Source organism: Aythya ferina (assembly GCF_964211825.1).
Source record: "Aythya ferina genome assembly, chromosome: 1".
NCBI lineage: Eukaryota > Metazoa > Chordata > Aves > Anseriformes > Anatidae > Aythya > Aythya ferina.
The window spans coordinates 31,379,262-31,406,260 of NC_140296.1; the positions used below are offsets into that span (position 1 = coordinate 31,379,262).

General features: G+C 38.7%; 1 protein-coding gene across 1 annotated transcript; it reads right to left on the bottom strand.

Annotated features, from left to right (window-relative positions):
• Positions 1 to 1,073: 1,073 nt before the first annotated feature.
• Positions 1,074 to 26,396, bottom strand: DNAJC15 (DnaJ heat shock protein family (Hsp40) member C15). Its single transcript, XM_084530321.1, has 6 exons — positions 26,214 to 26,396; positions 18,717 to 18,768; positions 16,717 to 16,790; positions 9,712 to 9,788; positions 4,532 to 4,602; positions 1,074 to 1,352 (listed from the first exon to the last, which is right to left on the bottom strand). The coding sequence occupies exons 1-6, from the start codon at positions 26,313 to 26,315 to the stop codon at positions 1,282 to 1,284; spliced, it is 447 nt and encodes a 148-aa protein (XP_084386447.1). The 5' UTR covers positions 26,316 to 26,396; the 3' UTR covers positions 1,074 to 1,281.
• Positions 26,397 to 26,999: the final 603 nt, after the last annotated feature.

The following is a 26,999-nucleotide window of genomic DNA, read 5'->3' on the forward strand; positions in this document are numbered from 1 at the left end:
TCAGGCATCCAGCCCTGTTTGTTCCCTGCTGTATCAATCCTGCTCCAGGCTGATATGACTGGACTGACCTACACAACAAAGAGTAAAAATCCATCCGACTCCACACCATGCAGACCTACCTCCTCCACTTCCACTGCCATGTAAACACCCATAATATGCCAGCTCCTACAGACTGAATGCCCCCTGCAAATTCAAATAAAACTATGTTCCAATAATTATTTGTCATTTTCAAGGATTTTTTTCTTAATATGCAAAAGAACTAACCAAAACATAGAGTCTTCCTTCTTATCTAAGCCCCATATATAAAGCTAATGGAAAGTACAGTCTGTACTCCCATTGAATCACGGAATCATTAGGGTTGGACAAGACCTCCAAGGTCATCTGGTCCAGCCATCACCCTACCACCAACGTCACTCACTAAACCATGTCCATAAGCACCAGGTCCTACCTTTCCTTGAACACCCCAGGGACGGTGACTCCACCACCTCCCTGGGCAACCCATTCCAATGCCTGACTGCGCTTTCTGAGCAGAAATGTCTCCTCATTTCCAACCTGAGCCTCCCCTGCCACAACTGGATGCCATTCCCTCTAGTCCTGTCACTAGTTACCTGCAAGAAAAGGCCGACCCCCAGATCCCTACACCTTCCTTTCGGGTAGCTGTAGAGAGCAATAAGATCTCCCCTGAGCCTCCTCTTCCCCAGACTAAACCACCCCAGCTCCATTACTCATCCCCTCCCTCTGAGTTGCACCTCTGAAACTGCCCTCATCAATATACCCTACCATTTCACAGAGGAATGGATTCAGTTGTCAGGTAATTATGAAAACTTGCCATATGGAGTCTGCCACGCTTCCACTGACCAAACACACTGTCATGGATTTTCTCACAACAGTTGTCTTCAACAATGAAGGAAAAGTCTATATTTAAGACCTTTTTCAATTTTACGAAGGTCCAAGAGTTTCGTATAAGTAACTGCTTCAGAAGAAAAACACATTAAGAGAATTTTCAAAGCTTGTAATGTATCATAATTCAGTAAAAAATACACTAAATCTTAAACATAACTGCAATAGAATTGTTTGCTTTTAAATAGTCTTATACCTTTAATTCTGACAATAAATATAAACATTCAGTACAGTGTTAAGAAACCATGCAGAACAAGTAGATGTACTTGTAGCTGCGCACAATGAATCTATTGAATCTTCCACAGAAAGACATGTAAAAGTTGATTTTCTTTTTCTTTTTTTTTTTTTTTTTGGATCTCCTTTGATGCAAGGCTTGGGATTTCAATTTTTGGCACTGGATTCCAGCAAGTCTTTTGCTTCATTTATTTTTGTTGCTAAGTAAGGTGATCCACCTGAGAAGAAAAAAGGTAAAGGGTTACCATTTACACATCAGTATCAGCTGCTTCACTTACAGAATCCCCTTATTACTTGCTTCTATTAGCTCCCCTTCCTAAGTAGATCCTTCTCATAAAACTGATTAAAAAAATGACTCTGATATGAAGAAAACTAATTGATAAGGGAACATGAAGAATGTAATCAAAACTGAAGTCACTGAAGAATAAAGCTAAACAATTTGTCTCGGAAAGAAGTCTGAAATCTAAAATCATTTCACACTGGTGTGATTTAGACTTGCAGTACAGTTTTGCTGCAAATGTATGCAAGGTCAGCTGTCTCAAACATTCATCTAAAGCTAATAGCTATTATGCCAACCCACCCCAAAAACTAAGAGGCAAAATTTTATAAATAATTTTGACAAAATCATTAAGCATGTGCACATACACACACACACCAAGCCTCTGCTATTCTAGATGCCCAGAATTACCAGGCAGAAACTGTCACATTAAAGCTATTTAAACATGGTACGCCTTCTAACTTCTAGTCCTGAACACTGTCATTGCTTTACGCTCCATCTAACAATTTGATTACAGTTCAGCAGTCTTTTTGTGTTTGTTTTTTTACTCTCCCCCTGAGTGCCAACCATCTGCCTACAGTCACTGAAAACAGCATTACAAGGTCTGTATCAGTAACTTACGATTTACTAGAATACACCTATATTATTTTTTTTTAATGTAAAAATATGATTCCAGCAGTACTATTCAGCACATTGAACAGCCTTTTCCCAGGCATCTGTTCAATCATAATTTTTCATTCATCATAAAAGACAGCGACAGAAGAAACAGAGAAGAAGTAGCAGTAAACATGTGTAAACAAAACAACAAAAAAAGCCATTCCTGCAGCAATCCAGATCATTATAAAGTCAGTTCATGGCCTAATAAAACAAGTGGAAAAAATAATGGAGTTCAAGTCTCTTGTTCACATTTTGGTTTTGTTTGAATGTAGTCCAAATAGCTAAAACACATTTGAGCAAAGTGAGGCAGGGAAGGGTAGAGAATTGAAATATAAAAACTAAAACTAAAAATAATAATAATAAAAGAATTGTCTTTCTACCCAGGATTTGCTACATTGGTTGCGTATTGCTTCTTTCAAAGAGTAGACAAGAAGATAAAATAGTAAAGGCTATAAACTGCAATAAACAAGGTATCCAAAATAATTTTTAACTTTGCCTTTTATCTTTGTCTTTGGTTTACTACATATCTACAGTGCAGGATCTTAAATTCCAATCTGCTAGAAGTGTTTTCACTACATTTACATCCTTGAGTGCCATATTAATTTTGTAGCCCTCCAATGAGAGAAAATTCAATCTCATGATTGCCTAAGTGTTTGTTTATAATTAAGGCAAGTCCAAAAGACTTATCTCTTCCTCTGTTTCTTTCAGCAAGTATTCTTTCATAAAATTATTAACTTATAAAAAATAACATACAATATATAAACATAAAAACACTTTTAAACTGAACTAAGTAAAGGTTAATAAGCAACTATTTCAGTACTGCTCACTGGGGATGTTATTATGCAAACTTCTATATATTTCTTACTTATTTCTAATCATGTTCTCTTCAACGTTTTGAGTCTCAGATAACATGCAACTTTTAAAATCTGTATTTACTGCCCTTTCTTCAAACAACTCCAGCTGGTAAAACATTATTTTGGAATAACACTCTAATGCTGGATATTATTTTTAAAAGCACATCTGTGCTACCAGAGCCAGAAGAAATCAAGATACATACATGCACAAACAAATCTCTTTGTGATGCCATACGTTCAAAATCACTCCAGGCCTTAGCTCTGCAGCTGAAGACATTAGACAACGTTTTTCTTTTTGGCCATGCCAGAAGAGCTGCAGGGGCAGCAAGGAGGCAAAAATCCCTTCAACTGGTGCTCCTACTGTGAAAATGCTCCATCCTAATAGCGCACAGGAGGCCTTACTACATCCATCGAAACCTGCATTGTGCCCAGCTGCAGGTGCATTACAGCTCTAAGAGCCATCGGTTAAAATGTATGATCTTCGTAACGGGAACTGCCTCCTTAGGGCTACTCATCACCCGCATGGAGATTCATGGTTCTGGCTCAAGTCTCTGAATACTGCTACAATAAAACTTTGAAACTTATTATTAAAATTTTTTGACCTCCTGGGTACTCTAGCAGTTAAGAGGCCTTTGACCATCATGATGTATTAAAAATGCAAAAGATTAACTAGAAAAGAAATTATATTTATGCAGCTTGTACATTACAAAAAAAAAAGTGTAAAAAATGAAAGCGTGACATCGAATAAGCAGGACAACTTCAGAATTAAATTGAGGGATGAAGACATTAAAGAAAAGCATTGACTGAATGCTTCACATGGTCAGTGGTCAGTTATTTTTCCCATTTTCTTAAAATGGGGTACAGGCAGGGATCCCTGTAATTCTGTCAAAAAGATATAAAAAAAAAAAAACACCTCTGATTTCCCCTTTTGACTTCTGAAATACAGTGCAACTCTTCACCATCTGTTATTTTAAAGTCGAAACAGCAATGAACATATGGGCTTTCTTTCTCAACCAGCTGTAGTGTAGTTAAAGTTATAATAATAGCCTTTCTGTAAGATAAATTTACATTAAAAACCTGGCCAGTAAAGCAACAGTGCCCAGCTTTACGTATTTTCCAAGTGAATTCAAGGAAGTCTGAAATTCAAAAATGATATACTTAGTGCCTGCAGAACATTTCCCCACAGCAAGTTACTTTTGTACACGTGACTGGTCCATTCCATTTCAAAACAGGAACAGGAGTTTAATATAAAAATGTTGTAGCTCATTTTTTCTTATTTTGCAGAAGGGTTGTTTTTTTTTTTTTTTTTTTTTTTCTTCTTGTAAACCAGTGTGGAGCACTGGTACACAAGCTCATAATTTTATCTGAAACAGCACAAGACTAGAAAACCTTAAAGAAAGCTGAGCAACTTACTAAAGATGTAGTTCATAAAGTCTGGAAATCAGTCTAGTTTATCTGAGATAAAATGCACAGAAGCTTAAGTCTATAAATAAACTTCATACAGTGTGGTTGTTAATACAATCAGTAAACTGAAGAGATCTCATTTAAGCCTCTTCCTTTCCAGCTTTGATTAAAAAAGGAAAAAGAAAAAGAAAGAAGAATTACTTACCTTTATCAGGATGATTCAAAATCATGATTCTCCTATGGGCTGTTCTGATTTTGGCCTTGCCAGCAGATGGACTGCAAAAATAAATTGAAGTGCTTACTATAAATGCCACTGCATTCAGGCTATAAATTAACACTTTATACTGGCTTCAAAAATAATTAAAACTTGAGATTTTCACCATCTTGTGGACGAAACATAAAATTGCATCTTTGAGGAAGCAATATTAACAAAAGACATGCAAGAGAAGGACATTTATAAAAAGAGCCTGTGTATTTGACATTTGACACATACAAACATCCTTCATCCTTTTTTCTTTTTTTCTTTTTAACCCAATATACCCACAGTGATTTAAAATACATAATTCAGGGGGAAAAAAAAGCAGCTTTAGGTGTATCTAGTTGGTATTCTTATCATCAGTTGCAGAAAAAAAATATTTTTTCCTCCTAGAAAAGAGGTATTTATATGACCAATGACAAAACAACAAATATTAAATATTATCATATTTTTTCTACTGTAAATATTTTTATAGTTGCTATAAATACTCTCTGTTGGAGCCTGGTAAAAAAAAGTATTTTTTATTTTTGCAAAGCTGTTCAATTCGTTGCATTTAGGGACATGTTGATTTACAAGAGCTACATAATGTTGTTTCCTTCAATGACAGATACATAAAATATGTACTTCAACTAAATTAAATATGTACCTTGCCAGACAAATAACCACTTACGGATGCAGTATGCCGGCACCGTAGACTCTGGTATGCAAAAGGACAGTTTAAATGGTTTAGTTTTTCGTAATTTGTTAGCATGCAGAAACGAAGCAATATTTTCCACTTCAGGTAGCTTCTTAATCAGTGATGATTCAATTAATCTTTTTGTAGATACAGTCTGAACGCAAGGTATCAGCCTAACTACGCTCCCGAGGTAAACAACCTCAAATTATTACTCTGTTACAGGGAAATTAGTATACGTTACAAAAATAGTTCACAGAACTGTGTAAGAAAAGAACATTTCAGTGGAACAAAGTAATCCAGAAAGTAAGAATTAACCAGAGGGTGAAGCGCTTGGAACTACAAAAATGATTTATTATCAGATAGCTAAAAATAAGATGCCCATATTTTTATTTGTGCATCTGTTGCTTAATATTGTAATAATAGTTTTATATCATAATAGTATAAAGGGAAGTTGATATAGCACTTTTAGAAATTCACATGGCTAACTGGAAAAGTTGCTGCTGCATATTATGGAAAATCACACAGTTTTGTTCTAACAAGCAACTGAAAATATGGTGTTTGTATCTCATAAACTAATGAAATTTGACATCGCCTTATCTGGCTATGAAGACTTATACGTAAAGGACTAATTGCCATCAGAGAGAAAAAAAAACGTCACAAATCTCATTTTCGTTGAACTGGTACAACCTCACCACCTGAGTCGACCAAACACCATCTCCTAACCTCACTGACTTTCTCCGGCTGGAAAGTCTAACCCCAGGAACACTGGGAACACTTTTAAGGGCAGGGCTGACCTTCAGGGGCCATAGATAGGCTGCAGGAAGGGGCTACCAGGAACCCCTCATGCAATTCAGCAAGGGCACAGATGCAGAGCCTGGCACCTGGTGAGGATGAGCTCCTCACAGCACTACGGGCAGCACACAGCCGGGGTGGGAAGAAGCTATGCTGAAAGGACAACACCTGGAGGACAACAAGGTCATGAGCCAGAAGCAAAGGAGGACAGCAGCCTCCTGGCTGCGTGGACAGTAGCGTGGTCACTTGGTTGCCAGAAGCAGCTGTTCCCACCTACTCAGCCAAGCACATGAAGCATTCAAGAAGGCTTCGGAAATAGTGTAGCCAGCAGGAGTAGGGAGGTGATCGTCACCCTATACTCAGCTCTGGTTTTGGGCCCCTCAGTACAAGAAGGTCATCAAGGCCCTGGACCATGTCCAGAGAAGGGCTACAAAGCTGGTGAAGAGCCTGGAGCACAAGTTGTATGAGGAGTGGCTGAGGGAGCTGGGGTTGTTTAGTCTGGAGAAGAGGAGGCTCAGGGGAGACCTCATTGCTCTCTGCAGCTACCTGAAAGGAAGGGGTGGGGAGCTGGCGGTCGGCCTCTTCCCACAGATAACCAGTGACAGGACTAGAGGGAATGGCCTCAAGTTGTGCCAGAGGAGGTTTAGGTTGGATATGAGGAGACATATCTGCTCAGAAAGCGCAGTCAGGCACTGGAACGGGTTGCCCAGGGAGGTGGTGGAGTCACCATCCCTTGTGGCATTCAAGAAGCGTTTGGATGAGGTGCTACGAGATACATTTTAGTAGCTTAGTGGGTAGCATTGGTCAGAGGAGGACAGTTGGACTAGATGATCTTGTAGGTCGTTTCCAACACGTGTTTCTATGATTCCGTCACATCCAGATGCTGCACCCCTGCACAGAGCAGACGTGGAGCAACCACAGCAGGTTCAGGAAAGGACCCACCTTGCTCAGGGGCTGGAGCATTTGCCTTGTGAGAAGGGGCTGAGGGAACAGGGCTTGTTCAGCCTGGAAGAAGCAGCACCTCAGTTCCTACACAGAGATAGGGAAGAGTACGGGTCCAGGCCCCCCACAGGGACTCATGGTGGGAGGGTGAGAGAAAATCGGCAAAAAGCGAGATGAGAGGTTTCGACTGGACACGATACTTTCTGCTCAACCAGGGCAGCCCAACAGTGACACAGGTTGTCCAGAGCATCTTTGAAGATCCTCTGGGTAAAGAGCTGAGCAACCTTGTTTTGAGCAACAGAGAGGACTAGAGACCTCCTGAGGTCTCTCCCAACTTGAATGACCTTACAGTCATACAATATACCTGTGTTTTTAATGGAAAATAAAACACAAGAGAAAAAAAACAGGAATCGTGACAACCAAACCTTAAATACACTAAATTGTTTGTGTAGAGTATGCTCATTTATGTAACAGCTTTTTTTTTTTTAAAGGTTAAACCATTCATGTTTTAAAAATCACAACAAATATCTTCAACTAATGCATAATTATTATAATTCAATTTGTACATTAACAAACACTTTCTTTGGAAAGAAATATTTTGCATCTCATTCTGTGGAAGAAATGGTATAATACAGATAATTTTGTTCATTTTTATCTAGAATTTTAACTTACAGTTTTCATAAGACATTTTCTGACTTCAGAAAATCAGCAGCAGGGATGTGATAGCAGTAAGCCATTATACTTAAGACATCCATAGGCAAAATTATTTTATACTGGCAAATCTAATGTTTGGATAACACTCCTAACATTTTCACTTTCTATCTCATCTCAGACATTTCCCCATCTCTCCCACCAGCAGTTCCTCCTAGAGGGTATATAGCTGTTAAAAATTATTGCCATGTTGTACTGAATTTCAGTAATCGGTGCTGCTTCATAACAATAAAACTTGAAAATAGTTGGTATTTTTAGTACAGTACTCTGTAGCTTTGGATACGTTTTACATAGTTTAAATATATACAATGCACATACATGTTTCTGTCAAAAACCTTGCAATCTTAGAAAATGGCTATTGAAGTATAATGTCTGGAATGTGTAAAGAGTATGTATTTGAAATGTAAAAGCTGCCATTGTATGTTCACCTTTATCATGCCTCTTTATTTACAGTGTGCCCACATACATGCTGAGCACTTAAAATAATGAACAAAGTCTCTGCTCCCAAATTTAACGTGAGTTGGAAGTGAAGACACAGAAGACAAAAACTACAAAAATAAGATCAATGCCCAGACAAAATCTAGTTTATGCATAGGTTGGCAGTTTCCATAATACATTAAAACACACTTTTTTTTTTTTTTTTTAAATGGCACCTTTATACATGTAATATAGTAAACTGAGTTAAAACTGGTCTATGAAGGTGTTTTCAAACAATGTGAAAGCTTCCTATAATGGCATTAGCCATGCAGCTACACAATTAAAGGGTCAGTTCTTTAAACATTAAGAACATTCCTTATATCTGATTAAGAATGGTATTTGCAAACCTGAGCCCAAACACATCAAGCAGTGTCACTGTTCCCTGTGCAGACTCACGCTATTAAAATAAAAAATTAACAAGGGACTGACTTCAGACGTGAAGAAACTTCAGGCATGTACATGAGCAGTGTTCAGACTAAGCATTACCACTGTAAACAGACTTTAATGAGCTGCAGTGTGCTACTCTGCAACATGACCGAATCTGCCCTTATAAAATAAGTGAAAATGTAAATACATTATCAAACATAAAGGTCAAAGGAACTATTTCTGAATAGCATTCATATAAATCTCCTGTTCAGTGTTCAAGCACAAAATATTTCAAATGTAATTTTTTATTTTACAAATTCTTGAAATGAATGCTACATCTCCATAATTTCCATTATGTTACAAGTAAACACAAATAGCACACCAACAAGATTTTAAGTCTCAATTTTCACCACCTGAAATAATTTCTTCTGGAGATAATTAATACCATCTTCTTTATTTTTCCTGATCTTAAAATTCAGAACTATCTAAACCAGAAATAGGATAGCTACTACCTAAAGGTCAGATCTGTGCCTCTCATCTGGAGGGCCCTTAAACCCACCATTTGCTTTATAGAAAATGCTAAAGCACGTGCTATCATTGGCCATCCATGTTTCTGAAAAAAAAAAAAAAATCCACTTGAAAATCCATTGATTCCTCAGCCTGGAAATGACTTGCTATACCCACTTTAAATGACAAGTCTCTCAATGTATTTTTTGTTTGGAGTATGCTGTAAGTCTTAATCCATACAAATTGAATAGTAGGGAGAAGAAAAAAAAATAATGACAAAAAAATGAGCAAAATTGATTTGTTTTCCTTGTTTATCAATATAATCTACAATATTGCTCATATCAGGGTTTTTATTGGAAACCAAGCCATGTGATCACACTAATTAGCGCAGTATGTGCTATTCTGATATTTTAAGAGCAGTAATTCTCCAATGCAGTATGTTGCCATACCTTCAAGCCAAACATAAGTGGCATGTTCCATTACTATTTTGTTGCTTGCTTTCCAGCTTAAGCAGAATATTAGAATGGTTTAAGCCATTAGATGTCTTTAAAAAAAAAAAAAAAAAAGGAACTTGGCCAGAGTATTCCACATTCTTGCAATATGCATTTTCTTTATTCAATACTCACCAAACAAAAACACATTAATGCAACACACCTACCTTACACCTAAAATAAGACTTGCTTCTCGCCTACTCATTTTCTGTTCAAATCCTCCTTTATAGTAGGATGAAAGACTCTAAGAAGAAAAAAGGCAAAACAAGCAATAATTAGTTTCATATACAAGGTGCCAGGACCTAAATCCTATTTATTTGACCCCAGTCACAGCTTAACATTCATCTATAATTTATTTTGAAGGCATGGAACGAGTAGAAACCAGATAATATGAAAGGACTTCTCCTGGGTGTTAACACATACAAAAGCCAACTTAAAAATAGCTATCTGTGTTTTTACAATCTTCTACTACTAATAGAAGATATTAATAGCTACAACCATTAAAATCCTGCCTTCAGGCAAAACAGCCCAGAATCAAAGTACATGCTAGTATAAAGTGGTACACTGCCTGCGTTTGGGGAAGCAGGGAAGGGAAAGGAGGAAAGTTGTTTAGAATAGCACTGGTTGCACTGAAATGGAAAATGGCAAGAGTGACGACATTCTGGTATCCAAAGAATTATGGACGATCACTCTGAATTCCACATATTTCTACAAAGAAAGTAGGTATAAGCTATAATAAAATGATGGGAATGATAAATATAATAAACTGATGAAGAGTCATTTTTTTTTCTATATGAACCACTGTTACTTAAAAAAAAATATCAAAGAATTCTTTGAAGGAACCCTGGAAACAAAAATGATAACAACAACAACAAAAAAAAGAGAACAGGTTTAGCATAAAACTTCAAGTTCTATTTCAGGAAATCACTGTGCTGGAGAACACTGGAAAGGCAGAGTACATGGGGAAACCCTAGACAGGTTTTGCCTTTACATCCTTCCCTAGACATTGATGACTGATGAAGATTAGAAACAGGATTTGGGGTTAGTTTTTCATTAAAAACTCACTGGTATGTGCAACTTTAGCCACTGTTTTAAGACAAAAATAAGAAAAAAATAAAGAAAAAAATAATAAAGAAGAGAGAGAGATGTGAGTAAATCATTGCAACAATTAATTGTCATAGGGAATAGGTTGAAAGTATACTTGTCAACTGTAAATACATTTTAAAATAAATTTTTAAACAGTAACTGAACCGCAAGGATGGTTAGCAATGATTTCCTCAATGCAAATGGTTCTTATAGAAGAATTAGGGATAGCCCACTGCTATACAAATAACAGTCCCAGAGGCAACAGACATAGCTCCAAGACAGCCTGCCTTTGGGAATTGGCACGCAGTGCCAATTGAATCTGCACTCAACAAGACTGAAGGTTTTTTTTTTCCTCAGTGCAAAAACCTATCAACTAGGGAAAAATAAGCTTCTTTTGCTGCTATCAAAGGGAAGACTGGCCTGAGAGCTGAGATTATTTTTAAACGTTCCTTTTACCCCCAAGTAAACGTGTGCCTGGCCCTTAATAAAACACTTTCCTCACTAGCTACACTAAATATATCCATTCATATCCGGCGAGAATTATGCCTTACATTTATACATACTCTCTCTCAAGTAATTTCAAATGCATTAAAGCATTTGTAAGGCTCTGTCTATGATATCTAAATAAAGCCTTTAATTAAGGTTAGGAACAACATTCACCCAAAAGCATGGTTCAGAAATAATCACCTATTGCTACCGGTACAGAATGTCTCTGAAGGCAGCAATTCCCTCGTGGAGCCAGGAAGTTTCACACAGCCACAGAAAAGATATATGTGTTGTGGGGGTTTTTTTGGTCAACTTTTTTTGTGCTGCTACGATCTGTAGCAAAACTTACTTTTCTTCTTCCCACCCCACTCAAAACATACATGAAATTAGCACCACCGTAACAGTTACCAAAACCAAAGCAATTGCAGACATGTCATGCCTACAACAAAAATCTGTTGAGGAACCACTGCTACAGCTATAGGATAACACAAAGCAGGTCTGTCATGGTGCACAGCAACATTAGAGGTTACACTACATAATACACAGAGAACACAAATGGCTTCTCCAGTCCAAGAGGAAATTATTCTAATGATTTAATGGCCACCAGGTAACATCCTTGAAGAGGTAAAACTGCCCAGAAAATTGCAAAGACATCGAGGAATTACTACAGCCAAGAGAAAAGAAAAAAGCACGCTTTAATGCCCTGTGAAATATTTTCCAGAACTTCTTCCAAAGAAACTTAAATACAGATGGATTTCTGAAAAGGTTAATTCTTCAACCCTAGCATACAGCTCGAATACAATTGGACACTGATTCATGTACAGAAAAGCAATATTTGAATTCTCTCTAATAAAGCTCCTCTCTGTTCTTGGTAGATTTCATCTAAAATAGCTCATTTGAAATCAGGGAATAAGGAGAAAGATGGCTATAGGCTTAAATTCAGAAATACTTTTTCATGTTTTTAAAGCACTTTTCCTTGACACTGTTCTAACCTCAGGAAGCCTTGATTTGGTTCACTTCCAAGAAAAATCAAAAAAGAAATTCTGTTGTCTATGTCCTTTGGCACATAAACAAATAGGAACCTTCAAAAACAGCGTGTGCAAGTGGGCATCAAGAAAAAGCATTTTCTTCTCAGAAATGAAGCACAGGGCAAGAATAATCATTTTCTTAAATTAAAATATTGAACCTAAACAGAATGTAAAGCAAAAGGAAATTAGGCATTGAAGCCACTGTTCCTCTTGGTTAGAATATGGGGAAAAAACATGAACTATTCATTTTTGGAAATATCTTGGCAAACTTCTCGTTCCCAAATTAAACAATTTTTCCATGCTATTCAAATTAAAACTAAGAAAAAAATCTTTCTTTTCTAAGTAATGACTGCAGCGAATGAAAAAATTCTCAGATATTTTTCTGTTATGAGAACTTTCTGATGTGTAGACAGCTCCAGACACTTTATTATTTATTAACTCTGGCTATTGCAGAAAAATTTTGTACTGGAAGAATCACTAAAATGAGCTCTCCGTTTCTTCATCCTATTGGAGAGGGGCTGGCGAACTTCCATTTAATTTACTTTACTTCCTTGCATATTATTACTGTTTAGCAACTTATATAAGCAAATTCCGCTTACTAAACAAATGCTATTAATGGTTGAGGGTGAAATAGAAGATGGCTGGACTTATTCTGCAAACATGCATTCACTCTTGTAATTTTTCACAAAATCCAATTCATTTGGACTGTGACATCTTCAAGACACTTTTCCTGGAATAGCACAGAGAAAGCATAATGACTATTTCCATGTAAGATAAATGATATTCAAAACTCCATAACTGAAACCAGACATCACATCGAATTATATGAGGCAGTGTTTTTTTCTGATAACTTTGTGTGTTGGTCCACCACCAACACAGTCCCCCACAGAAAAAGGTAATAAACACTGTGTGCATGTGCTATTTAGAAGCTGTGTTTATAAAGTAACCTAAAATTTGCTGAGATCATCATAGAGATTAATATAAAATGGGCTGCAAATTTTATTAGTCTCTGGAAGCTTTATTTTCAGTGAAAGACAAGATGAATGGTTGCTGCTCTTAATTCTGAATTCAGAACTCAATACATCTGAGCAGAAATTGATCAAATAAGGGAAACTGAGTGCAAAATTGCCTATGAGGTGTTGTAGAAGGGACCAGTGTTTTCTGGAACACAATTTTCAGGATTCAGGAATTTGAGGATTTTAACAGATTTGCCTAGAATTGCCGTTCCTATAGTTGAATATTAAATATCATTGATTAAAAAAGGAAAAGTAGTGCTCTTGAAATATTTTTTATTTAATAAGAAAATATTAATATTATGATTAATAGCATTAAGGTCTTTCTGAGGAAGAAAAAAGAAATGACTACATAGCACCAAGAACCTTGTATTTGCAATAGATCCAAGACACTACCCAGAGAAACAAAACAGTGTCACTGGCACTGGTGATAACAGTAGCAAAATAAGGTTCAAGCTAAAAATAAATAAATTTATAAAAAAAGTATTTCATTGTGAGGGACTTGTTATAGAGAAGAAATAAAAATGTTCCCTCTTACGTCGTCTTCCCCTGAAAAAAGACAGTAGAAAATTTCAGTGATAAATTATAACAGCATTTACTCTTTATACTTAAAAAGTCTATATGCTTAATTGTGATAAGTTAAAGCTAAACAAGAGGTAGGAATTCAGAATAAAATGTAACACTTTTTACTTGCTTTTACTTGCTCCTTCTGGCTAGAAGATGAGTGGAATTGTTGATTCCACACGTTAGTTATTTAGGTAAGTAAATAGTGTCAGACACTCAAGATCCAACAAGCAGGCATTTTAAATGATCACTTCGTAACTGCTCAACTTGACCTCACGTAAGTAATTTATTAGCGAGCAGGAAGAAAGGATAACACTGCAACTACAGCTAACAAGAGCTGCAATTTCTGTTGCAAACAGGAAAAAAAACAGTAACTGCAAACGTGGAGAGAAGAAGAGTAAGGGCTTACAGAAAGAACCAGCTAGCATTTCAACAGGCAGCTGCTTCACACTCTTCCCCCAAAAACAAAGGCTATGAGGGACAGGGTCTGGTTCTAGAAAGCTAGAGTAACCACTGAAAAACACAGTGACCAAGTTAGGTGCCTCTAAACACCACAGGAAACCAGCAAGTAGCACTAAGCCTAGACACAAAATGAATTCCAGGTGCTTTTTCCAGCAAACACAGGCAGAAGTACTAACTGCTTGATTTCCATTGTCAGCACAGTTTAGAGAGCAATATGCTGTAAAGAGACATGATGAAAGTCCTAACCCATAGATTATATTCAGCAGCTTCAAATTCCCCAAAATGACATCTTCTGAAGCAACTAAAATAAGAAGTTTGGGCAACAAACACTTACCTAGAATCTTTGTATGTAGTATTTTCTCTTTCTATTGTTTTACAGACAAATTACAAATAGGAAATGATTGTTAAGGGGAAAAAAAAAAAACTCAGAAAATAAACAATCCAATAAAGTTGTACCTGCAGAGTAATGGAGAACAGATAACCTTTGCTTTGGAATTAGACAAGGGACTTAAATTTGGACTATGATTGTAGAAAAAAAATGCCATTACCCTCACAAGTATACAGTTAAAAACCACATGCAGTTAATGGTAAACCAGAAGAGTTTTAGTGTATCCAGCAGATCTCATGTTATACTGAAAACCTCTATTTTTATTATTAGCAATAGAAGAGAAGCACCCTACTAGAGACCAACGTATAACTCTGGGCTTTAAGGCAGGATGTGAAGGCAGAAACAGGACTCAACTCCAGGAACACAGGGAATTCAGAAGGCACTCTGGGTTTTTGGTGAATTCTGCAGGACTGTGGAAGTCATTAAGGTAAAAATGAAATAGACCTCTGGTGAGCCAGGCTCAGCCAACTTACTGGTTCTGAGGGGTACAGTTTCCTAGGAACAGACACCTCTCTGTGCAGTAGCATGTCATATTTCAATGTATTAAAAAGTCACCGCCTGCATTCTTGCATGCAAATGTCTGAATTTAGATTCCCTAGTCTGTAGCTACAAGTGGATAGATGAAGTGCTGGACTAAAACTTCTGGAGAAGGAGGATGAAGACAGAAACACTCCTTACTCTGAATCCACGTCCTTACTGCTTGCTAGTTCTAGTCACACTCTATCTGCTTCACATGAAAGCAATTTAATTCAGAGTACCTAAAGTCCCCTCTGCCGTTTTGGCAGGCAACATGGGAATCTCTCCAAAAATGACTTTAGAAAGGAAAAATGAAATTGGTGTTGGTCTCACAACAGCAATGCAATAGAGGGACAGAGAGCAAAAATTGATCCTGGCACACCATTTCTGGCCGATACACATCACAATTAGGAACAAGTGTGGAACTGCCCTAAGAGGACAGCCCATGTTTTGAGTCTTTCCTTCCCCTGGAAGCTTGCACTGATCATCCCTGCACCTTCAGCACATCAACACAAAGTAGAGAAGGCAAACAGATTTGGCCCCTAGCTTCTGCCCAGTCTTGGCATGCAGTATACAGAAGATAAGCTCCACGTTGCAACTGGCCTCACAAATACATGCAACGTTAAGGAACACTTTTCAAAAATCCTGCCTGTTTTTTGTTTTTGTTTTTGTTTTTTCAGAAAATAACCATCTGCAATAAATATTCACTCACACCAAAAGGCGAATGGTGGAATTATCAACTTCCATCTGTGAACAAGTGTTCACAGACTGAACTTTGAAAGAATCATTTGCTATAAGCAGTCACCTACCTCGGTAGGAATTACTTTAAACAAACTGGAATGGAACGTTGGAGGTTGGACTCGATGACCTTGAGGTCTCTTCCAACCTAGAAAATTCTGTGATTCTGTGATATTTATTTATTTACCAGAGGACAGTGTAGTCATCAAAGCCAAAAAGAAAGTGCTCTGGAATATTTCTTGTATTTGCTGCTCTCACAACAGCCTACCTTTTGATTTGTCTTCTTGATTATTTTATTTTAAAACAAGTGGAGGAATAAAGAAAACAGGATCTTAGTTAAGAGCTCAAATGTTATAGCTGGGGAACAACAACAACAAAAAAGACAATTCATGTGCAAAGAGATAGAGGACCTTGTTTTCTTGTTCACACGTGAGTTGCAACGAAAGAAAACAAGCTCCTCCATCTCTTTGGCAACCTTTCCTGGAAGTTTATCTGTAAGAAAAATGACTGAATTTGTTCCTTTTTAGCTTCTTAAAATGAAACTGCAGGTCATTGCTTTGTAATTGCTAGGATTTAGCTATCTTCCTACAGCCCAATTCAACAATTTCTTTTAAGACTTATAAGTAAAAACTTCTGAAAAACAGAATGTCACCAGGAAAATTAGAAATGCTTATGAAATCTCACAAACATTTTTTGATACAGTTCTATTTACAGAGACTTAAAATATACTAAATAAAATGCTAGACCATACAGAGTAAGAAGCACCCTTACCCGGGGGAGAAAAAAATAATCTATCTGGCACTTACCATTTTCAAACATAAAATGGCTCCTTTCTAAATACTTAGAATTTAAAAAATGATTTAGCTAGTATGAAGTAACCTCTAAACTTACAGAAGTTGAAATCTTCCTTACTGTCTCTGTAATTGTTTGCTCCAATGGCTTCCAAAGGTGAAATGCATAACGGCCTGGAAAAGATTGAAGTTAGATGAACTTATAATCAACATCCACACGTACACAAATAAATAGCCTCTGACATCTGCTCCACAGCTTACAGAAGAATTTTAATTGGAAAAAATAAATAAATCAAAGTCATTCTTCATTGTTAGTCTTTTCATTTCGTTTACTTGCTGTACAGCACTGTTGCATTTTGCTGTTTTTCAAGATATTTCCTCACCAGCTGGTTCTAGATCCTGCCCAGCAGAAGTCCCATGATGTCCCATGCAGTGGTTTACATTTTTCGGTCTTTATACTGGGAGTGGGGGCAGGAGAATTTTAATACACTGAATATAGAAACCCAGTTGCAGGTGGCAAAGATCCTTTGTGCTTGCACACAAAATAAATAGATTTAAATGCATTTCAATATAACAAATGAAGTTATCTACCTTGTGAACTTTAAGAAAAAGCGAAATATGAAACATTAGCTTTCAATAAACATTATTTATTAAATACTGCTCAAAGGTTATGTTTTCCAAACAAATCTATATACTATGTGTTTCTTGATCTGATGTTGTATGCTTAATCACATATTGTAAGCACTGCATTTTTTATTTTGTTAAAAAGAGAAGGCCTTTTAGGATTCATAGCCGTTCAACTCCCAAATGGCAGTGAGCATCTAGAGCTAAGAAAGGCACTAAATCAGGCTGTATTCTCTGAAGCACGAAGAGGGTCTACCAACTAAAGAATCAAAATTTGTATTGCATTACTGGCAGGTTTTCCCTGTAGGTCCCCTTCCCTCAATTTGTGTTTTGATTAATTATTCATTAGCAACATAACATACTATTATACACAATGGAAAAGCATTGTATCAGACGTGTCTCTGCTTTACTCTCATAACATCTTGCTTTCATTCTTAAAATACAGGAAGTCTCCATAGGTTATTTTAACAATTTAAAGTCTGTAGCTGCACTAACATCGAAGTTAAAACCACTGTTGGAGTATCATTGCTGAAATGCTGTCATGTACAAATAACATACTACCTCACCTTCTTCTTAAAGCTTACTGTTACCACTTCATTGCTAGCTGTCACTACTACTTCTGCTCAACCAGCAAAAGACATTCTAAAAGTACCCCTCTTCTGCTTCTACAGAAGCACATATAACAACCAACTTAACAGCTGTACATCACCAAAGATCCTGACTTTCCTTCCCCTAATTAAAATAAAACAGCTGTACCCACAAAACACCAGCTGAATTTTAGTGTAACTTGTTCATCTATGTGCATCTATTCTTGGTGTACGCATTTGCACATGTCTGAGCATGGCTGATTTTACATCCTGGAAGTAATGGATATTAACTTGTGTATTTCAACACCAGAACAGACCAGTCATCCTACATGAATAAACCAGCATGCAAATCACGCTAAGCCCATGGCCCATATTCACACTAGAATATATTTTTCAGAAATACATAGTCTAAATACAAATAGTTCAGGTAACAAACACGCTATTATAGAAACAGTTTAATCTGATAAACCATTGTAGCCACTAAAGCCTTTTATTTTCCTCTATTTGAATTTGTGTAGCATCACCTTCACACCACAAGGTCCTGCTGCGCACTTTTGTACTAAAGAACCTCTTCCTTGCAATATCCTCCTGTGTGTGCGCATGTATAATGTCATCATTTTACATTACATTTGCAGACAGAGAATATGCAGAACCTTTTCACTGCTGCCCATAAAATATGTTTTTCTAGCAGCGACTTTTTCAAAGAGAATTTTGGAAAAAGTATCAGGGAATTTTGAAGGGACAGGAGCTACAACTGGACACGATTCTCCATAACACTCTCAGGCAACCTCCACTTCCCAAAATAAATATTCATAAAAACTCCATTAACCTGTTTGGAAACAGTAGCAGACAGGTAGCAGTTCCACAGCCTGCTAGAAATTCAGCTTACCTGCAAATGCAACGGTTGCAATGCCAAGTCCGACTGCTATCATAGATCTGGCCTAAAGCAGAAAAAACAGGAAACAAAATAAACTGCAAATTCAATTTGAAATACAGGCATCTTTAACAGCAAGTATTTCTTATGCCTGCCATATATAATTTATATGAAATATAAAAGAAGGTTCTGTATTCCACAGGCTACATCAGGTTTTATACTTCAGCCCCACAAACCCAATGCTTCAGGTTTAACTTGCAACTATCCATTAGCATATCAGTGAATAAACACTAACAGCTTCTATATGCAATAATAAAAACATAAGGCAGATGCTGCACAGGATTACCTGATTTTTTCTTGTGCAGACTAGTTCTACACAGTCTGAAATCATGTTTGCCATAACAGAAGGTATTAGTTTATTACCAAAAAAAAAAAAAAAAAAAGTTGCATCCCACAGCTGTAGCCACAAATATTAATGTCTTACATCTCTCACTCTGTGACTCATGGAAGCCCCACAGTCAACACATAGAGCCTGGACATCTCATTATTTACTGTTGACCACTGTCTGAACTTAAAGTAAAAATATTTGTAAAGAGACTTACGACAGTTTTCATTTTCAGCTTAACTTTGCTTCAAGTCTAACTGGACTCTTGGAACCAAACTCACCACAAGACTTGACCATCTGATTCACTAGCAACTCCTACCTTTTCCTAACTCAAAGACCTCAAATAAGGTGTGTATGCTTTTCTACACAGTGTTTGAAGAAAGTCAAGCATCCTATAAAGGATATTGAACAAGAAGCTGCTACACAATACTTGGTAAACCTTGAAGAAGGGACTGACTCCTCAACCTTTTCCAGAACCCAGGAAGGGTAATGAGCATCACAAGCACACGTCTGGTGTGTCAGGGTATCTATCCACATCTGAAAAGCCTATGTTTAACTTTTGAAAAAAACGAAATGATGTTATCTGTGGCATTACCTGTTTTATGATAGTTTAATAATGCCTTGAAGTTTATGCCAGAAATCAGATTAAGCCTGTTTAGTTGGAATTCAAAACATAAGTACAATGAAAATGCTTTTATCACCAGATTGACTCTTCTGTGTATGCCTTTCTGCTCCTATTACTTCTGCATTTATCCAAAAACTGGTTTATAAGATTTCTACCAACAAAGCTGAGAGCAGGACTGGAAGCCCAATTTTCAACATTAGTGTCCCAGTAACAGGATCTGGAACCATGTAGCCTTCACTACTAAGACCCCCGGGGCTAAAATTCTTTGTAGTAAATCTTATTTCTAGACAGAGAAGGAGAAGAGTTAGGAAATACAGCTTTTAAAGCCTTCTAGAATTGGATTATCAGCGGCTAGAACCCAGCTGGAGCTCCAAAGTTAAGGCTGGGGGAGTTTTGAACAAAAGTGCTTAAAATCCACCCGTCTATCCCATTTTATTTGTCTAACTCTCCATTTCAGTGTAGCCTCAAGTCTTGATATTACCAATCATTTCTGAACGATAAGCATGTAAAAATAACGTAGTAGTTTAATGTCTGTTGTTCCTTTCAGTTGCACAAAATTTCCCTTCATCTTCAGACCATGAAAAAAATCTAAGTATGCTGCCTTAAATGGTAGATGAAATAAAACGGTGAAGCACACAGTTCATCTCCTCGCTAAACTCAAATTCGTTTCATTTCTTCTCACAAATCGGTTTTCCCAGGCTCTCAATACACAAAAAACTTCCACTAAATTCTTGTGATCTCTGTTTAGAGATCAAACAGCAGCTGCCACATTTCTGGAAATATCAAAACCCTATAGAAATCCTATATTATTCTGTGCTCTGTGATCATGGATTTATATGCAGTACATACTTTCCTGAACTCATTCAGAGTGACAGCGAGAATCTTTCACTAAGTGGTTACAGCCAATTAAGAGCCCAACAATGTGTGAAATAGATCATATTGGGAAAAAAAAATATATTTATTAGCCTGTGCTTGTCAAAATTAAGTTATACTTGCTTTGCCACCAACAAGGTGGCTTATGTCAGCAATTTACAGCAAGGTACACTGGTAAGGACACCTCCTCGCAGGTTAAGGCAGAGCAGAAACCAGGCTAATAAATAAACCCTGGACCATGTCAGCTCAGCACAGACGTTGCTTAAGTGTTTTTGCAGAGTGGTTTGGGAACACAGGGCAGAGATCCCTGATGGCCTTTGATAGAGTCAGTCACATCCACTGGTGTATATTATTGCAATCTCAGTGGAAAGCACTCTCAGTTACTGGAAAGCTAGTGGAAAGCAGATTTAAAATAAAAAAGTGAAAAAAAATAAATAAGTGTGCCAGCAGCTCTAGGTTAAAAACTGTAAGGAAGATCGGCAGGAATCTGAAGACCAGCCAGAAAAGTAGCTAAAAGGTATGGGAAGATCAAGCCAGAGAGGCATGAAAGATTGCCCACTTTTACAGGTGAGGTACAGCTACCCAAAAAGTTGAGAAACATTGGTTTAAAAACTGAATTTAAATCAATGGAAGAAAGATTGCACGGTTCATCTTTTACTGTCACAGCCTCTCTCATAAAATCAGAGGTAACTTCAAGTACTAACCAGTAAATCCTTTAAGTCCAGTCTGCTTCAGATTCCTTTTCCATGCCCACTTAACTCAGATGATTATTTAGAAGAATAAATCAAGGCTACTCTGGTGCTTTGAAACACAGAGCACAAAATTTTATTCTTATAATGAGTGCAAAGCTTTAATTAAATGCATTCTTTTCTTGTCAATATTAAAGGAAACAATTCATTCTCACTGCGGAAGGGATCAGCTTATTTATGGCATGCTAAGACAACTAGCACCATGACCACTTCAGATCACACCGCTTGAAAATGCCTGCTATTTCAGATGCAAAGGCTGAAAAACAAAACAAAACAGGACTTTTAACTATGACAGAATTGGCTTTTTTTTTTTTTCCCCAAAAAATAAACAAGTTTAAGAAATTTAGAATATGTGGGTTTTTATACGAAAGCATTCTTTTAAGATCCAAGAGGGAAAAATAAAGAACTAAAAGATTAAAAAGTAAAATCTGTCCCTTTCTTGATTCAATGAATCAGCTCCCAAAGGTTAGTCATCAACTCTGTGCTATTCTGCTGATCTCAGTATTTTAATTTTACTATGTAGTTCAGTTTTCTGTAACAAACTCTCTTCGATACAGACAATAAAACAAAGTTTTGCTAAATCTGCAAAACCTGGTTTTTTATTATTTTTTGAGAATTATGTATTAGGAAATACACACATTAGAAAGGCAACTGCAATACCTGACTTACCAGAGCATTTGGCAAACAAAAAAGGATAAGGCATATTAACTAACATACAGTATATATGTGGAGGTATACATTATATGCTGTTAGCATAGAGATATGGCCTAATTTTTTAATTTGTAATTTTCCCGAAACCTTAATTTTTAGAAGAAACTGGGAAGAGTAAGTTACCATTCTGCAAATTCCTAATCCACAGCGCCCTGCTAACTTAACTGTGCTCAAAAAGGGTAACTTCTGTGACTCCTACCATTACAGCTTTTCCTTCCATAGAAAGAAAAATAGTAGAAAAAAAGTTAAACTAACAAACATAAAGAGAATTGCAAATGTATGCTTTTAAAATTTCAGGATTATACTATTACATCTGACTACAGGCTACCAGAACCGACTTCACAAATGTCAAAACATACCTGCTTAAACAGGGTTTGGATTTTATTCTCTGGTTCTTCTACTGCCATCAGTGAAAACACCTTTCTTGGTTAAATGAAAAATATTTTGCTTTTCCCACAATCAGCTTTCAAATACACAGCAAGAGCTGTATTCTTTTTTGGGCCACAGAAAGCTACAGTCTAATGGAATAAAAAGCACAGAGAAAAATAATAATTTTTTCTGATGGGCTGGGCAGCAGTTTATTAGTCCTTTTTTCTCTTTAAACAGCTGCATGCTGCTAAGAAATAGGATTCACAAGTATACTAACCAAGTATACAAAAATATTTCTGAATATTGTTTAATATTCAGAATAAATAAAAATGCCTGAAATAAATGATTGTATTTGGCATGGAAGGTAGAAGGTTTCTTCTACGCCTCAGAAGAGTAGCTACAGCTTATTAGAAGCCTGTTTCAGCGCAAAGCACCTAATCAGCTCTATATGGAGCCGGATACGTTGGGATTATATCATAAACTATTTGCAACAGACTTGATTTCATAACCTAATGCCTTGCATCCACTCTTACCTTCCTATGAAATTTAATTTCTTTTCCTATAGTAAATTAAAAGTAATTTCAGCTGGATACTCCTCTCCATACTCACCCAATTTTCATGTCATTTTTTTATCATCTATTTTACAACATTTTTTCTCTTTTCTGTTTAAAAAGAAGATGCTTGAATGGGGGACTTCAACCACCTGGCTGTGAGCCGGGGAAGCCCCACAGCAGGCTGTGAACAACCCAGGAGACTCCCAGAGTGTGTTGAGGATAACTTCGTGGTCCAGGTATGAGACAACCCAAGCCGAGGAGAAGAGTCACTGGGCCTGGTGCTCACCAGTGGGGGTGAGCTTATTAAAGAGGTTTAGACTGGAGGCAGTCTGGGCTGCAGTGACCATGTCCTGCATGGTCTTTTTGTGGTCTTGGGGAATACAAGCCTGGTGAAGAGCAAAAGCAGGACTCTGAACTTCCAAAAAGCAAACTTCCAGCTGTTTAAAGACCTAGTGGATAAATACTGTCCTAAGGGACAAAGGAGCTGAGCAGAGCTGGCAGCTCTTCAAGGATGTTTTCCTTACAGGACAAGAACTTTCCGTCTCCTGTGTAAGAAAGTGGGCAGGGAGGGCAGACACCAGGATGGGTGAGGCAGGACCTGCTGGTCAGACTGAGGCACAGGAAAGAAATGCACAGGGAGGGGAAGCAGGGACATGTGGCCTGGGAAGAGCACAGGGATGGTGTCTGGGTGTGCAGGGATGGGGGCAGGAAAGCCAAGGCACGGATGGAACTGAGCTTGATGAGGAATGCAAAAAATAATAAGGAGAGATTCTCTCAGTACATTGACCAGAAAAGAAAGGCCAAAGAGAGTGTGCCCCCTCTGATAAATGAGAACTGGTAATGACAGACATGGAGAAGGCTGAGGTACTCAGCAACTTGTTGGCCTCAGTCTTTGCTGCCAGTCAGGCTTCCCACATCTCTCGAGTCCCTGAACCTCTGGGCAAGGTGTGGCTGGGGGAGCAAAGTGGCTGCCACTGCAAGCAAAGAGCAGGTTGGAGACCACCTGGTGAAACTGAACAGGTACAAGTCTGTGGGGCTCAATGCCATGCATCCCAGGGGCCTGAGGGAATGGGCTGATTGAGCTGCCAAGCCTCTCTACATCATATTTGGAAAATCCTTGTAGTCAGGTGAAGTCCCTGGTGACTGGAAAAAGGGAAACGTCACTCCCATTTTTAAAAAGGGTAGAAAGGAAGACCTGGGGAACTACAGACCTGTGAGCCTCATCTCCATGCCTGGAAAGATCACAGAACAGATACTCCTGGAAGCAATGTCAAGGCACCCATAAGAGGACAAAGAGGGGATCCGAGACAGCCAGCACGGCCTCACCAAGAGCAAATTGTGCCTGACCAACCTGGTGGCTTCTGTGATGGAGTGTTCATCAATGTCATCCACCTGGACTTCTGTAAGGCCTTTTGACACTGTCCCACGTGACATCCTGATCTCTAAATTGGAGAGAGATGGATTTGATGGGTGGACCATTCAGTGCAGAAGGAATTGCCTTGAAGGTTGCACCCAGAGAGTGGTGGCCAACGGCTCCATGTCCAGGTGGAGACCAGTGACAAGCAGTGTCCCTCAGGGGTCTGTCCTGGGAATGGTCCTGTTCAGTATTTTAATTAACAACGAGGTCGGAGAGGGTGCACAGGAAGGAGGGAAGGGGAAGGTGTTTTTAGTTTGCTTTTAGTTTCTCACTGTTCTAATCTGTCAGTAATAGGGAATAAATTATATTAATCTCCCTATGTTGAATCTGTTTTGCCTGTGATGGGAATTGGCGAGTGATCTGCTTGCCCTTATCTCAAGCCTTAAGCTCTTTTTCATCATATTTTCTCCCCCTGTTCATTTGAGGAGGGGGAAGTGACAGCGCAGTGTGATGGAGTTTATGTAGCCATCAGTGTGAAACTGCCACAAGACATTGTTAACCCTGGATGTTGTAAGGAATAGATGTACAATGCTATAGTTGATCTTGATACAACTTTGAATTGAGTAAAGAAAATATATATATAATTTTTTTGTCTTTCAACACCTTTGCATTTAATTATATACAACTTGACCTCCTGAATTCCTTAGTTAGGAATCCAACAAGCACGTACCCTGTCTCTTCCACTGCTTGCATGAGGCCATGACATAGGTTCTGGTCAAACTACAAATTAGCCTCCATTGCCAACCATTTGTTAACAGTTCACAACAAATATGGTTGGAAATGTGTTTTATAAGACATTGACAAGTTAAAAATGAGCTTCATGAAGAAGCGTTTTAGGGTGAATCTAGTCGTGACTGAGCAAACATTAGTTAGAGATGAAGCCATTTTAATTAATTTATATTGGTCAGAGGTTGGACTCGATGTTGAGGTCTCTTCCAACCTAGACAATTCTGTGATTCTGTGATATTCCCATCTTTTAATGAACAGTAGCCTCTAACTATCACAGAAATGACGTGTCTTTACCTATGCTATTCCTCAAAAAGTATGGGTTATCAATTATAGTTAAATGTAAAAACATATCTTAGCACCTGGAAACTCCAGGGCGAGCTTTCTTCCTTTTTTTTGTCTTCAAGACTCTGACCACGGTACTGCATGGATTTTCATTTAGAGTTGCTATTGTTTGTAGTCTCTGAACCTGAATGTGTGAACACCACAGCTGGTCCCTTTGGTTCCTACCAAGCTGGCTGAATGCTGGGACATGTTTTAGACTACACCAAAGCCCACTCAGAAATACTTCCCACTTCTTCTCCTGTAACGTCAGCTTAAGATCCTTACCTTCCACGCAGTTAGAGGATCCCTCTCCAGCTCCCACTAAAACCCAAGCGTTAATCCCACAAATCCCCGTGACAGCAGCACAAAGACCGCAGCCCCAAAAGAAACACTTGAAAACTGAAAATAACGAAAATACCGCTTTCTCCACCAAAAGGCCTGTCTGAAGAACAAACTCCAAGGAGAAAGCTGTGACAGCCCAGAGCCTGGTAATGTAAAACCCTTCCACATAACCCGGGACACACCGAGACCACGACAAAACGCTGCTGACACTATACTCCTACACTGCTGTGACAAGGAATAGTCAGGTTACAGAACCTATACATCATATAGAGAGAAATATGGTGTAAAACTGGCATTAAAAAGTAAACTCGCAGAGGCAGACGCACGGACACCAGCGTGTATTTACAGACATTTAATAAAAGTGAAGCCCAAGCCCCCGGTGCGGGCAGAGCCTTGTCCTTGTCGTGCCCCCCCCCCCCCCCCCCTTGCCTGCTCACCAGCCCCCGCTCTGGCTCGGCTTGGCCCTTGCCGGCACCCGTAGCGGCCCCGGTGTACTCGGCATAGCGCAGGGCCTCCGAGGAGGCCCCGGCTCCCTCCATAATGGCGGCAGTGGCGGCACGCTACGGGCCGCCCGGAGGGACAAACTAACTGGAAGGCGAAGCTCTGCCTCGCGTCACTCTGCCCTGACAGGGGGAGGGGCCCCCTTGGCGGGGAGCGGGGCGGGCGGTACCACAGCGGCTTGGGGGGGGGGGGAGCGGTGAGATGGAGTCTCGCCCTTCACCTCCTCGTCCCGCTTCGTGGCCGGCCTCGCGTAGACTGCAGATCCTGCTAAAAGAGGCTGAGGTCTCGGCTTTATAGCTGAGATTACCGTGAGGATGCTCATACCTAAAGTGGAAGTGGAGCTCCCCCCGCCTCACCGCTGGTGGTACGCGCCGCGCTGAGGAGGGGCGGTTGGGCGCGGCGCTGTGCTTTGCCCCCTGAGGGGGCCCTGAAGGAGGGGGCGTCGCTGTCGCTGTCGCTGTCGCTGTCGCTGTCGCTGTCGCTGTCCCTGTCCCTGTCCCTGTCCCTGTCCCTGTCCCTTTCTGTTGTCTTCCAGCCGTCCTGAGGAGCTGGGGGGCTACCAGACGGGTGGCTCTTTGCTCTAAACCCAGAGAAAGAACGGGGAAAGGGTGGAGATGAGAAAGGGATGAGGGACAATTTATGCGTTAAAAATTAGGGTAAGAAGCGCAAGAAGGAAAACACTTGAAAGGAAGGAAGTCCAGGCAGAAATTATTTGTGTCGGC